Source organism: Buteo buteo, chromosome 10 (genome assembly GCF_964188355.1).
Source record: "Buteo buteo chromosome 10, bButBut1.hap1.1, whole genome shotgun sequence".
Classification (NCBI taxonomy): Eukaryota; Metazoa; Chordata; class Aves; order Accipitriformes; family Accipitridae; genus Buteo; species Buteo buteo.
Genome location: NC_134180.1, coordinates 36,019,797 through 36,035,567, shown reverse-complemented (window position 1 = coordinate 36,035,567; position 15,771 = coordinate 36,019,797). Strand labels below are relative to the sequence as shown.

The window sequence follows — 15,771 nt, the reverse complement described above, 5'->3', positions numbered from 1 at the left end:
TGGTCTGTCCCAGGGGCCGCAGGGTGGTCTCTGCCCCAGCAGCTGGAGGACTCCCTCCCCTCCTCCTGCAGCGCTGGTGCTCACGGGGCTGTTTCTCACTTTTTCCCCCCTCACTCCTCACTGCCTGTGTAGTGGTTTTGCCCTTTAAGTACATTTTCACTGAGGTGGCCTCCACCTTCCCTGAGGGGCTCTGCTGTGCCCTGGGTGGGGCTGTTGCGGAGCCGGCTGGAACCTGCTGGAACCGGCCGGAACCGGCCAGAACCGGCTGCAGCTGGCGTGGGGCAGCGCAGCCTCTCCTCAGAGAGCTCAGCTCTGGAGCCCCCACAGCCAGCACCTGGGCACGAAAACCCACTACTATAGGTAAAGAGAAAAGAACACAAAGCATTTTTATTTATTTTTAAATCTTGACTACTGTAGCCTGGTCATAGGTATCTTTCTTTTGTCTTTCACTCTTTCATTTTTAGGTTATATATAAAACCGCAGAGAGAGGACAGCACCGTTGGTGTTTAGGCTTAAGGGAGTGTTTGGAATTGTGCGTGTGCACATACATACTTGCCATTCCTTATATCACAGGACGTTGTGGAGACCAAGACAAACATGTGAGGCTGAATATATGATTTCTAAGACCACCTGTGGGATGTCTGGATGGATGGGTTATAATGTGCTGGTGCTGGGTTATAGGGTTCAGGCTGGGAGCCCAGCCTGTAGATAATGCATGCCCTGCACCAGCCGCGTTTAAAGTTCCCATCTCAAATGCTTAGGTGTTACAGTATTAAGTATAAAGTAGTCTTTGGTTCATATTGGTGCACCTTGTCCCATAGGTTGGCTCATGGGCATCCATGTTGCCTCATATGTCCCCCTTTTACTGATGTTTTCAGAGTAGCTGAACTGTGACTGAAGAGGACCTGCAGAACTGAAAGCTTGTCTGCCAGTTCAGTTTCTTCCCATATGTTCACAAAGCCTTGCATTTAGGTAGGGACTTTACTCACCAAAGCAACTTTTACCAGATTCACCACATTTGGAAGACACCACTGAATTTTCTAGGTTTTCCAAGCTGTATTAAAGATATAGGCTTTTCCAAAATGTTAACAGAAACATATAAGAAATGTTTGTCTGCTTGTGCAGATGCACACATTTGGAAATCAGAACACAGAAAATGAAAATTACTCTTAAAAAAGTTGACAGGTCACGTTATTTCATCCAGCCCAAATACCAGAAAGACACACGTGCGCAGTCACACATGCCGTGTGTTTTATTGTTTCTGTATGTATAATGCAAGATACTATTTAAAGAAAGACTTATAAAGGTATTGTTGGGCTTGACAAATGTAGAGAAAATGTCTGCTATGTGAAGATGGACAGCCAGCTGTGCCTGTGCTCATTTTGAGCACTGCATATCTAGGAGGCTGGGTACTATGGAAGGGTCTGTACATTGCAGGGTTGTGCATTCACTCTGCAGCAAATGTACTGGGCTGGAAAGTGAGTGATGCATTGGGGATTATAAGCCAAGGCGGAGCGAAGTTCCTTGGCACTGAGTGCAGGATGGTAATTTGGTGCTCTTTTATCCCACAATGAAGTGGGCAAGGGAGGTCCTGGTTAGCACCCAGTGCCACATCTCCCATTGACTCCGAGCAGCTTTGCACTGAGCCCTAAACCAGGAAATTTCTCTTCAGTTCCAGTGGAGAATGAACTGACTAATGATTTTAATAACTGTTACGAAGAGCAAAGCATAAATAACAAAAATGTTGCAATTGAAAACAAACAAAACCAAAGCCACACAAACCCCCAAACTAATCCTCTGTCCAAAAGATTTCCTAACCCAGGGGCTGTTCCAGCTCCAAACAGTGCCAGTCATGTTGCCGAGTGTCACTTCTGTGCTGAGCCACTGTCCCTTTAATGTAATGCCATTTTTCCAAGAAAGGAGGAAAACTCCTCTTGTGAAAGTGATCCCAGCCTTCTCCTTTCGCTCTTTTGTCATGGTTTAACCCCAGTCAGCAGCTAAGCACCACACAGCTGCTTGCTCGCTCTCCCCACCCAGTGGGATGGAGGAGAGACTCAGAAAAAAAAAAAGTAAACCCCGTGGGTTGAGAAAAAGAGAGTTTAATAGGACAGAAAAGAAAGAAAAAAATAGTAATGGTAGTAATAATAAGAATGATAATAAAAGAATTAGAATATACAAAACAAGTGATGCACAATGCATCTGATGCCCCATCAGTTCTTGAGCAGCGGTACCCAGCCAGCTTTTTCCCCCCAGTTTATATACTGGGCATGATGTCACATGGTATGGAATACCCCTTTGGCCAGTTTGGGTCAGCTGCCCTGGCTGTGTCTCCTCCCACTTTCTTGTGTCCCTCCAGCCTTCTTGCTGGCAGGGCATGAGAAGCTGAAAAATCCTTGACTTGGTCTAAACATTACTTAGCAACAACTGAAAACATCAGTGTGTTATCAACATTCTTCTTATACTGAATCCAAAACACAGCACTACACCAGTTACTAGGAAGATTAGCTCTATCTCAGCCAAAACCAGGATACTATCCACCCCTTATTCCATACCATTTATGTCATGCCCAGGTCCCACACTTTCTAATGCATCCCAGTTAATCACCATCACCTTTCCTGTCTTTTTATATATACACACAGATATCATTCCCTTAGTTTGTGGGCCATCCCTATAAAATGTCCATTGAATTCATTCAGTCTGTGACTTTGGGCTCCACCTGTCATAACAGTGTTTCAGAGCAGGAAAGATTGTGTGCAGTGTTGGATTTTTGCATGTTGAAGCCATTTCTGGTTCCATCACTGCTGTGCTTGTCCAGTTCTATCATCACTGCACTTTGCTTGGTTTCATCAAAATTCATTCTTCATTAGTTGGGGTGATTTTTACTGTAATACCCTTGATATGGTATACAGCCACTATAGAAGTGATGATACACTGTATTATATAGCAATTAACATCATACAATTTAATTTGTGGGCTATTCTCACCCAAAACCAAATCCCTTTGAGGTATGCATTGGACTTCCCGATCCTCTTGCATTACCCACCAAGCGCACCCAGGTCCTTGAGCAAAAGCAATCCCACAAATGAGTTTGCCTTTGCCTGAGGTGGGAATAACCCAGACTGTTTTCCCTAGCATATTTTTTATGTCTACTATAGGGACTCTATATCCCTTTCTACAGTATGTAAAAGTTTTAATTGGGCAGGGACAGCCTGATTGGCAGATCCTACAGTGTTGACTAACCAGGTGGCTTTTGCTAAATGCATATCCCAATGTTTGAAGGTCCCACCACCCATTGTACACAATGTAGTCTGTAGCAGTCCATAATATTGTTTGATTTTTCTGGAGGCTGGTGCATGATAGGGGATGTGATACGCCTGTGTGTCTGTGAGGTTGTTATGGAAACAAGTCCCATTTTCTGACTTAATTCTTACTGGTATACTGTGTTGCCATAAGACTTGCTTTTAAAGACCCAGGATAGCGTTCCTGGTGGTGGCATGGGGCACAGGATATACTTCCAGCCATCCCGTGGTTGCTTCCACCATCGTAAGCACATGATGCTTGCCCTGGTGGGTTTGTGAGAGTGTGATATAATCAATCTGCCAGGCCTCCCCATATTTATATTTCAGCTATCGTTCTCCATACCAAAAAGGCTTTGACCGCTTGGCTTGCTTAATTGCAGCACGTGTTTTGCATTCATGGATAACCTGTGAGATAGTGTCTGTGGTCAAGTCCACCCCTCAATCACAAGCCCATCTATATGTTGCATCTCTTCCTGGATGGCCTAAGGTATCATGGGTCCACTGACCAGTATATATAATTCACCCTTATGTTGCTAATCCAGATCAACCTAAGCCACTTCAATCTTAGTAGCCTGATGCACCTGTTGGTTGTTTTGATGTTCTTCAGTGGCCCGACTTAGGTACATGAGCATCTATGTGACGTACTTTCACAACCAGGTTCTCTACCTGGGCAGCAATATCTTGCTACAATGCAGCAGCCTAGACAGGTTTATCTCTGCACTGCCAGTTGCTCTGCTTCCATTGCTGTAACGACCCCCACAGGGCATTTGCCACCATCCATGATTCAGTGTAGCGATAAAGTATTGGCTATTTTTCTTGTTCAGCAATGTCTAAAGCTGGCTGGATGTCTTTTTGCCTCTGCAAACTGACTTGATTCACCTTATCCTTCAGCAGTTTCTGTGACTTGTCGTAGGGGACTCCATACAGCTGCCTTCCACCTCTGATGCTTTCCTGCAATATGGCAGGACCCGTCAGTAAACAGGGCGTATTGTTTCTCATTTTCTGGTAGTTTATTATACAGTGGGGCCTCTTCAGCACGTGGCACCTCCTCCTCTGGTGACATTCTGAAATCTTTGTCTTTTGGCCAGTCCATGATCACTTCCAAGATTCCTGGATGACTGGGGTTTCCTATTTGAGCTCATTGTGTGACCAGTGCAACCCCCTTACTCCATGTAGCATCAGTTGCATGATGCGTAGAGGAGACCTTCCCTTTGAACATCCAGCCCAGCGCTGGCAGCTGAGGTGCCAGGAGGAGCTGGGCTTCCATATCAATCACTTCCAAAGCATCTTGAACTCCTTCATAAGCTGCTAGTATCTCTTTTTCAGTTGGAGTATAGCAGGCCTTGGATCCTCTGCATCCCCCACTCCAAAACCCTAGGAGTCAACTTCACGTCTCCCCTGGTGCTTTCTGCCAGAGGCTCCAGCTAGAGTCATTCTCCCCTGCTGCAGTGTAGAGCACATTTTTTACATCTTGCGCTGCTTGGACTGGCCCAAGGGCTACTGCATGAACTGTCTCCTGTTTAATTTTTTCAAAGGCTTGACATTGCTCAGGGCCCCATTTGAAATCATTCTTCTTTTGGGTCACTTTATAGAAAGGCCTTACAATCAGACTGTGATTTGGAACATGTGTTCTTTAAAAACCCACAACACCTAAGAAAGCTTGTGTTTCCTTTTTTACTAGTTGGTGGAGACATAGCTGTTATTTCATTGCTCACATCCATTGGGATCTGATGACATCCATCTCGCCATTTTATTCCTAAAAATGGTATCTCCTATGTGGGTCCCTTTACCTTATTTGTTTTATGGCAAAACTGTCTTACAGAAGGATTTGGACTATTTTCTCTTCTTCTGTTGTGTTGCCCGTATGATGATGTCATCAATGCATTGCAGGTGTTCCGGAGCTTTACCCTGTTCTAGTGCAGTCTGGATCAGTCCATGGCAAATGGTAGGGCTGCATTTCCACCCCTGGGGCAGTCGATTCCAGGTGTACTGGAGGACCCTGCAAGTGAAAGCGAATAGTGGCCTGCACTCTGCTGCTAAAGGGGTTGAGAAAAACACATTAGCGATATCAGTTGCGGTGTACCATTTGGCTGCCTTTGACTCCAGTTCATATTGAAATTCTAGCATGTCCAGCATGGCAGCACTCAGCGGCAGCATGACTTCATTCAGGCCACAATAGTCTACTGTTAGTTTCCACTCTCCATTAGACTTTTGCATTGGCCACATGGGACTGTTAAAGGGTGAGTAAGTCTTGCTGATCACTCCTTGGGTCTCCAGTTGACAAATCAGCTTATGGATGGGAACCAGGGAGTCTTGGTTGGTGTGATATTGCCACCAGCGTACCGTTGTGGTAGCGGCTGGCACTTGCTGTTCTTCAACTCTCAGGAAGCCCACAGTAGAAGGGTCCTCTGAGAGACTGGGCAAGGTAGACAACTGCTTAATTTTCTCTGTCTCCAGGGCAGCTATACTGAAAGCCCACGGGTGCTCTTTTGGGTGCTTGAAATACCCTCTCCTGAGATAGTCTACATCAGGGACGTATGGAGCCTCTGGGCCAGTCACAAAATGGGGTGGTTTTGCCACTCATTTGCAGTTAGGCTTACTTCCACCTTCAACAGAGTTAACTGTTGGGCTCCCCCTGTCACTCCAGAAATAAGAATGGTTTCTGCCCCCTTATAGCTTGATGGTATTAAGGTACGCTGTGCACCGATAACTACTAGCCTTATGCTCCTGTGGGTCTGATGTGCCAGGCCACCAAATCCACACAGTCCAGTAAACTGTCCCTCTCCTCCACCTGGCTTGGAGGCAGGATCCCTCTAGTACTGGTTATAGGATTCTCTACTAATTTCTTGTAAAAATGGCTTAGACTTTCTTTCCATAGGGTCAGGTTTATTTCCTTCCTCCCACGCTGCTTAAATGTTAATGCAAATGATGTGGGGTGGTCATCAACTTCTAGCTGATGATGTTGTGTTCCTTTTTGCTGCCTCCCACTTTTCTTCTGCAGACAGAATTGACCCCAACAGCTGCTATGTTTGTCAGAGACATTCTTTCTTATATTTCTTTGCTTCTGGGGCTCAAAACCACCAGAGAGTGGTGAAGCTGGAGTATGAAAGAACAAATGAATGGCTGAGTTACAGGGTGAGCAGCTGTAGGACATTTAGAGAGGCTAAGGAAATAAAAAAGAAACCTGCTGAGATTGTCTCCTGAGAACAACCAAAAATATATTGATTATTCTTGTGGTGCTGTTAGGTGTGATTTATCATTGGGGAAACTGAGCATTTCTAAGAATTCAAGAAATTAAAAAAATAACTCAGGTATGGTCTCAAGGACTCCCAAACATCTTTGAAATTAAAAGTCTATGTTTGGGTGTATATATATAATGCATCTACCTAATTAAAAAAAAAAAAAAAGCTTGGAGTTAGTTTCCAGTCTCCTTTCAGTGTGTAAACTTTTTATTTCAAAACAAAGATTTAAACTGTCTCTAGCAGTTGGATCCTGCTGTGTTTAGTATTACCCCTGCTGTGTGTTTTCAGATCTAGATAAGACATTGAACTGAGGTCCTGACCTCTTATGGTCTTTAAAATTCCCAGAACCCATTTTGAAAGGGCGTAATTTTTATTTCCTGTTTATTAAATGCAGTCACTGTACAAAGAGAGAAAAGATCCTGATTGACCCATGTTGTTTATGACTGAAGGAAGTGGCCAAAGTAGTGTGGTTTCAATACTGGCGGATTAACACGTGTTAAGTTCAGTGTAGTTGGGATCTAAGTCTCCCTTCCACCTATCTGTAATTTGAAGGGGACTCGGCACATTTTCATGCCCTCACTGGAGAAGGTTGCTGGGTTTAATGCTGGTCTCTTTTCCATACTTTATTGTTTTTGAACATCTCTTTCAGTCAGGGTAGATGCAGTCCCAAATAGTTAAGAGATTTAAAAAAAAAACCCAACAAAAAAAAAACCCCAACCAAAACCAAACCTCCCCAAATCCCCCAGAGCAAAGCCTAATAAACACCATTTGTTAGCACTTTACCATTGCTTGGCACGGTTAAGGCTTGTATCAAGTGTAATGCAGGGTGCAATTGGTTTTACCTTGTGAGTGGACCCCCACTGTTGTTCTTATTGCCCCAGGGGGATATTTATCACAAGTGAGAGAGCAATTAAAGTGCAGTTTAACTTGCTGTTAGTTTTTAAAAAGAGAGCTAACTTTGTTGTTGCGGGTTTGGCTGCATGTCATTAGTTTTCCAGCCCTTGTGCAGTCTGCTATATGGCCTGGTACGGAGACCTAGTGACGCTGCCTCCTTTAATTATAGATTGTGCTTATTTATAATGTATGACCAATTTTAATAAAAGGATATGCTTTAAAAATTAATGGCTTTTTGTTCCTACATATGGGACCTAGTTTAAGGATCTTTATTTCTATTTTTCCCTCTGTGCCCTGCTCTTCCCTGCCCTTCTGCTGCAGCGAACCTGCGTCCAGGGGCTGAACAGAAAGTGGTGTTCATCACTGCACGAGTCCACCCTGGGGAAACACCATCTTCCTTTGTGTGCCAAGGTGAGTGTCTGCATGAAGATGGCAGAACTGATGAGATCTGATTTCCTATTGATGCATGTATTGGGTTTGCATGGCTTTGGATCTGATAGAAGGCTGAGTTCACACAACAGTTTTTGCCACTGTGAGGATATTAGCAGAATCTCTCGCCTCTACTCAGCTGCCTCTCTTCTTGGAGGCAGTCTGAATATATTACCTCTGTGTCTTGTGAATGTTTGCTGAACTTGGTCAGAACTGGACACTACTCTGAAGCTATTTGGGAAGAATTCACAGTCACACTTGTACATACGCAATGCGATCAGGTAAGGTTCCTTTTCTTAGGAAAACAGGCTGGAAAAGCTCTGGGAGTGGTTTTCTGTTAAGTGCTTATGTTTTCTTGCTGCCTACTATCTTCAGCTTCTTTTCCACCACAAAGCAGTGACCCTAGTTCTCCAATTTAATTCTAAGAGTCTTCTATTTGTCTGAAGCTGCTGCTCTGAGGAGTGCAGCTCCCAGTGGCTGACAGCTGTTCCCTGCACAAAGCATTCCTGCTAAAAATAGAAAGCAAATTGCCCAGCTTGTATTTATAAAGAGTTGTAAATCTCAGGCTTGTGGGTACAAATAAATAAATAATCCTGGCATGTGTTCCTATAACTTCATTGTATAGGTCTGAAATATTGTACTTATGGTATGTGACTTTCTGTGGTGGTAAATTGTCGATGGTGTAAATCAACGTAACTTCCTTGAAGCCAAGGCAGTATTCTAATTTACTACAGCAGCTTGGATCTGGCCCTGCCTAGCCAATGAGTTGCATCAATCAAGCATATGCAGAGTTTATTACGTTGGCTGCTTGTAATGCCACAGATTGGTTTGCAACTGGCCCTGTTGGTACCTAAAGACCTTGGTGGGGGAGGTCTGGCACAGTTTCATGGTCTTCTCTGTGTGCTCCTCATCCTGGCAAGGTCCTATGTCTGGCATCTCTCTAAGGCAAAAGGTCAACAGCTGTCACTTCTGCCATCCTAGCCTAATGGGCTAACAGGACGCTGGGCCTCTTCTTGCTGGCCCATGGAGTAGCAAAGGTAAAACCCTTCCTTTAATAAAATGGTGCTTCAGACTGAGAGCAGGAAAACTCAGTGAGTTTCCCATCTCCTGTGGTGGCATAGTCAATGCAGGGCATTATAGTACACATGATGTTTGTTAATGAATATGTATTTTTAATTGGATGCTTGGATTCTGTTTGTGGCTGCTGGCATAGCCCTGTGAAATGAGGGCTGAGGCATGCTGCTGAGGTGGTACTTTGTAAATGACGTTATTTTATTTTGAAAATGGAGATTTTATTCAAAAGAAAAAAAAAGGGACTGTGAAAAAGCAGGTGGCATGCTTAGCCTCATGAAACAACAGGATGGAAGTCATGCTCTGATTGTCTCAGAGAAACTTCATGTTTTGTAGGAAAAATTAAAACAAAAAGAGAGGGGAAAAGATAAGAAAAAGAAGGGATCGGTCTTGGAGAAGCACATCAGAAACTTGCTGTGACTGCAGTTATAATGCACGCTTGACTCGCTTGGGAATGCATGGATTTGAAGGCACTGAACTCCGCTGTGCATTGAGCCATTCTGCCTAGCGCAGATGAAGCTGCCTTGTGTGTGCAATTAGTGTAAGACAAGTAGAAATGGCAAACATTTCAAGGCCATTGCTGCGTTGTTTCTAGCATTGCCAAATGTGAAATTGGGTGCTTGCTCCGTCTTTGGTAAACTTTTGTGTGGGAGGGTCAAAAGAAGGGATAAAAAGGATCCCTTTGGCAGTCAAGTGAGAGCACAATGAGGAACTTTATTTCTGGAGTCTTGGGAAGCATTTTGGCAGAGTTAGGTGTTGCAGATTTAGTATCCAAGTGCCAGCCCAGTGCATATGGAACATGTCAGGATTTTTTTTTTTTCTTGGTAGAGAGATTTCTTCTTGAATATTTGATTATGCTCACCACCTGAAGTATTAAGATATGGAAGCTAATCCCAAAGATTCCCCAGGTGCAAGCAGTACCTCGTATATGGAAGATAAGAACTGTGACTGCCCAGGCCTGGAGAATCAACCTATAGGGCAATAGATAATGAGTTACAAGCTTTCTTTTTTTCTTCTTAATTTTTTTAGTCGATCTTGGTTTTCATTCAGTTCAGGCTCTGTCTTCCTCTTTAAAGCTCTAAGCTCATAACTGATTCCTTACTCATTTTTCTACCTGTCTTTGAGCTAGCCAAGTCTCTTCCTGACCTCTTTGCCCTGCTTTCTGCTAAGGATATATAGCTATGCGCAGTCCAAACATCAGCTTCCTGGGGCCTGACAGAAGCTCCCTATTACATCTTCCATTTTTTTGATAAGGCAACATACCCTGAGAAGCAGGTTGTCTAGCCTTGATACATCAGGATATACTTGGTCCTGTCTGTTGGTCCTTTGTCCTACACTTTACCCACAGATTAAATCTAAGCAAGGATCTTTGTGTTCCTGTGGGAAAAGACCATAAGGTCATCTTCCCATCCAGAGCTGTACTGTTTCTCTGTCATCCTTCTTCATATTCCATTTTGAAGAATCCACTGAAAACTGAATCTTGGATACAAATACTCCGTATTCCTGCAGATGTACAAGTATTGTAAACTTGGATACGCACCTCTGTCTCCTTACAGCTGTGGAGTGCTTGCAGCAGTAGCCAGACCTCCCTAGAATCATTAGGCACCTCATCCAGCAGTTAAAACCAAGTGCTATAATATTTCACACATGGTGCAGCTGCTGAGCTGTAGCTCACTTCCTTAAAAGGCAGACAAAACCCCAGAGGGCCTCTTCATAGAAAGATGGATTAAGAACCTTTTGTTTCTGTTTTGGTGTTTTAAGAGTTATTACGATGCTTCAGGTTAGCCTTTTTAGGAAGTTTTGCTGATAGTTCTTAACTGCTTGTTGTGAAGTTCAGGGACAGAGATGGAGAGTTAGTCACCGGAGAACATATTCGCATGAATACCCTTTATATCTAAAGGTAGGACAGTGCTTTCCTCCTCAGGCTGTGACGGTCATCATGAACATTGATGCCTGTGTCATGTTTGGGGATGAGTAAGTAAGAGTAGGGTCTAGGATGAAGAGGACTGTTGTTTTCACTTTGCTCTTATAGACCATTTTCTAACCAACTGGAGTCACTGCTGCTCCTGCAGGGTTTTTATAGTGCAACACAAAACAGCGTGAATTCATCTTACAGCTTGAACTCATCTCTCATGGGCTGTTCGCATTTCTGAGGAATTTTTCTGAAGTTGTGGGTTTAGATTCTTTTCCTTTCTTAGATATTTTTCCTCATTTTCCTCCCACCAGTATTTTTATTTAAGAAAACGTATGCTATTTTCTGTCTTCCACATTATACTGCTAAGGCAAGTAAATTATTGACTCTTGCAGATAGGGTCAGATGTCAGATAACGCCTGTATATGTATGTAGTGTGCACAAATATGCGTGTGTAAAATCTGTACAAGTCTCTACCCTCTAAACACTGGTGATAAGCCAGCTTTTCGAAGGCTTGGATTTTATCCAGGATCTGGCAATAGGAGTGTTTTTTCCCCAGTATTTTTACAGTCTTATTTTCCTTCCTTTGACTGCTAGATTTTATTTCCTTTGTGGTAGATAAGCAACTGTCCTTCACTATTCATGTGCATAGAAAGTTGTGGGAGATGTGTGGTGACTACTATGTTTAAGTTTGTCCTGTAGGCTTTGGCTTTTGCCAGCAGTCAGTAATTGCAGGCTTAAGCATGTCTAGATGTACTTAGACATGTACTTTCATCATAGACTTAGCATGTTCTATTACTAGGATGTTGTTTGTTGTCTTTTTAACACATTTGCCAGTGTAGCATCCGCTGTGCCATCTAAACACAAAAATGAAAATTTGTACCCTAAGCATTTTACTTTAATACAGTTTGCCAGGCTGGGAGCCCAGAATGGAAGACCCAGTGCAAGAGGGGAGGGAGAGGGATCCCACAGCTGGGTTTGCAGTTGCTGAGCATCTTGTGCTAAGTGTATTTTGACCTGAAGCTGACCTTGAAGCTTATGGGCTGAAGAGGGAACAGCCATTAAAAAGAAAATATAAGGAAAACAGACACCTGGGACTCTTATCCATAAGAAATAGAGCAAAAATGACTTTTCAATCAATCTTTTTTCATTACAGCTGCTTAAATGAATGCTCCCTCTCGCTTCACCTTAAATCAGATGAAATGAAATGAAAAACCAGACTACACTGGGCAATGTCTCTTGGTTTTCTGTTAACATTCTTAGTTTGTGTTTTTAACCCCCACCCTCTTGCCAGAAGAGGGAAGGAAAAAATCTGAAAACTTTCATATGAATTTTGTTTCAAGTTTAAAGAATGGGGTAGAAGGGGACAGACTGCCTGAAAACAAGGCTTCCACCAGCTGTCTCGGGAGTCCTGCTGTTGCACAATAACTCACTGGGCTAGTGGGTAGTTGAAATTGCTCTCTATGTGACCAAGGTGCTCTGTGTGCTATGAAGGATTTTATTCCTGGATAGATTCCAACATGGCCTCTTAAAAGTGGTGGCAGTTTTCTAGTTCACTTCATGGAGGCAATGCCTTCAAATCCTTTGAATTTGATCTTGCAGCATCCCTGAAAGAGTTAGTAAGAGTGTGAAGTGGGACTTGGGGTTGTTTTTTTTTTTGCTTGTGGGAAAGGCAGTTGTATGTGTGAGAAGAGTAATTCTGAAACTTGTTGCTCCTACTTGGAATTTTAGCCAGCTTCTGTCTTTTATTATGAAGAAAGAGGAGGAATGAGCTGTTGGGGTTAAAAACTGCTTTTCTGTTTCCGTCACTAAGCATAAGTCTTTTGACCATTGGGGCATGAGTGATAGTAACTGAAAGACAGGACAGGGCATGTTTTAAATGCAAGAGTAAATGCAGCTAATGAAGTCTTTACATGTGAAAAGAACCTTTCTGAAGTAACAGAGGTGATGACCTTGCTTAGCTGTTTCCAGGGGATAAATTTCTCCTAAAGAAATGAAACTGACTTCTGTAGGCATTGGTATAGGATGCTTTTGGTAACAGCAGCTGTACTGGAGAAAAACACTGAACCCAGAAAGTGCCTGTTGTGGTAATGATGGGGCCCTCAGAAGCTTGAGGGCATCATCTGCCAGACTTCATATTGGACTGAATTCGCATCTGAATAAATGCATGGGTTGCATCAGTTCTGACCTTACTTAATCTGTTGTATTCTTCCTTCTAGCAAGCCAAATCATCTTCATTTCTTGGTTATATTTCCTACCAGAGGAGGAAACAAAATAGGATTCCATAGAGAGTGGGGATCTTACACATGCATGTTTGTTATATTACTGTAAAGTCTCGCTTCTGTCTTCTCTGCCAAATGGAAGAGACTGGAAGCAAACACTTCTGCTTTCCTGGCTACTTCTAGACTCAAAGTGAATGCCTGCATATGTAACAAGGCTTAGTTTGTAATGCAGGTTGGTGGATGCAGGAAGGTGCTCTCTGCCTTGGCCATGCAGCAGACCTGTGAGTGCTCTCTGATGTGGGAATGCCCTTTGTGGGGGCCATTGCCAGTGTTTCAGTTTGTGGGCTGTGTTGCTAATACTGGAGAGAACTGAACCAAACAGAAGCTCCACTTTAAGGGAGTTTTATACTCTCTTGCCACCCCAAAGATACACAGAGCTTCCATTCCCTTTCAATACTTGTATCCTTTGCAAACCTCCTCTTCTGGCTGCAATCCATAGGAAAATGCATCTGATACTGCACAGTTCCACCCTAGAGGTGACTGCTCTTGGTCAAAAAAAAAAAAGAGCAAAAATCTTTCTATAAAATGAATGGTATTCTGCATGCATAAGATGATTTGCATAAGTTGTGGCAGGAGAGGATGGGGACACTCTCCTGTTCATTTAGCTGCAGCTTAGCACTTGCAAGCAGTGAGGGAACATGGTGAACAGAAGCTGCAGTTCATGGTCTCATTTATAGGGGTTCAGGAAACCAAATGATGAGAAGCAGACAGACAACAGAATTCAACAGCCCAACCATAAAATGGGCTGCAGGGCTCTCTTAAAGTTGTTAGACTGCATTCATCCTTCTCACTGAGGTTTTTTTTTTTTCTTTAAGTGCACAGCTCCTAAGCTTTTAATACAAAGGGAAACACACTCTCCTTGACTTCTAAAGCAACATGAAAAACACTATTGTCTGTCCCTTGTAAATCTCCTGGATGGGATTTTAGTGTGAAGTATCCCAGGAGAGAGAGAGGTTGTTCTGAGAATATAAAACATCCATATTGGAGTAACGGAAATAAAAGCTCCTCTTAAAATTGTGTTGATGTAAATAGACTGTTAGAAGAATTTCTGCTACCCAAAGTGACATTAGATATTACAAGATACCACAGGTTTTGAATCAATTCGCTGTGGTGTCAGGCAGGTATGAGAGGTTACACACTTGGTTTCCTGAGCTGGAGGAAATTTATAATGAGGCTAAATTTCTCTGGCTGTAGAGTTATGTGATTCACTTTCTTACTACATATACTTTCTGGATGTGCCAGGAAACCCCTGCACAGAAGAGAAGGAAGTGTGATAGTGGCAGGGTGGGCAGAGTGGCTGTGCAGAGGCTGGGGGCTGCAGTCTGCAAAGGCAAGAAGGAATCCTTAGAGCTCTGGAGACCCGGGCTACCTCTGAGGGAGGAGTTGCATCATCTGCGGAGAAGGTAGTTGCATGGCTGGGACACCCCTTCCCACCAACAGCAGAAGTTGCTGCCTCATCTCTTCCATCCTATCAGTAGTAGTGGGAATGGAAAATTGGACTTGCCAGGCAGGCTCACCCCCCAAGCCTAGCCCTGCATGCTCATCTTGCATCTTCCAGTGGGAGGAATAGATCAGTCCTAACTCCTCACCCCTGGGACAACAAGGTCAGCTTTGCCTATGCAGTGAAGAAACATCAAGTGGCTTGCTTTGATTCAGTTTGCCCTTTGCCCAGGGCAGGCCTTTGACTACCTCTGCTTAACTAATCCTCTTTACAATAATCAGAGAGCTAAAGGAGCCCTTGGTCTTCAAGAGGGAGAATTGAGAAAGGCTTTACTACACAACAGCAGGCAAATTTGCTTTGTCTCCGAGTGGGATTGCCCAATTAATCTCTTAAATATACTGGTTTTGCAATGTTTCTTGACTGCTCATACTTTCGAATAACATTAGCTTAAAGATCATTTCCTTCCAGCCCTAACCAACCTGCCTCTAGGGCAAAGCACATCATCTTTGTAACAGCACACTGTGGCACTTTGCTGATGTCTGAGGATAGGAAAAAGAGAAAATATTGATTCAGCTGAACTTCATGGTCACTTGGCTTTCCTTAATATGGACTGTTTTTCTCACTAGAAATTGCAGTCCAAGTGGATTTTGAAGATGCTTATCCATATCTTCCCAGTTATCAATTAGGTCAGGGCCATTTTCTGTGTGTCTTGGTCTGTATGGCCATAGGCAGCAAGTCCTGCACTTTTAGGGAGCAGTATTATGCCCATGCAACAGATCTTTGGACCTACATGGGAGAGCAAGCCCTCTGGAAGTGTTAACTAATACACTGTTTGTGGCATTGCCTGCTGAGTCCATGGCTGTGCAGCAGTCCAGTTGGCCAAGAGCATCCAGTGTACCATGCATGCAAGTTTCCCCCAACTGGACTTTGCATGCATGGCTCAAACACTGCTGAAGCATCTGTTGCTAGTGGGGAAACCCCAGGCAGAAAGCTTGAAGTCCTGCCTCAGTTGAATTAGACCAGGGCACAAATGTGCAAAACTCACAACAGAGCTGTAAAGACCACAGGAAGTTTGGAGTTGTCTTTAGATCTCATTTGCATGGCTCTTGTTAATGAAAAAAGAAACAGCTTCTAGTAGGTGACCATCATTCATTTCAAGGAATCTAAGTTGTGAGGTGAAGCCCTTTCTAAGTGTAGCAGC

At 43.5% G+C, this 15,771-nt stretch overlaps 1 protein-coding gene across 1 annotated transcript in view; it reads left to right on the top strand.

Annotated features, from left to right (window-relative positions):
- AGBL4 (AGBL carboxypeptidase 4) overlaps positions 1-15,771 on the top strand; it is a 957,921-nt gene that overhangs the window by 721,339 nt on the left and 220,811 nt on the right. Inside the window, exon 6 of the mRNA XM_075037073.1 lies at positions 7,757-7,846. Coding sequence (XP_074893174.1) covers positions 7,757-7,846 — 90 coding nt within the window. The remainder of the gene's footprint in view (positions 1-7,756; positions 7,847-15,771) is intronic.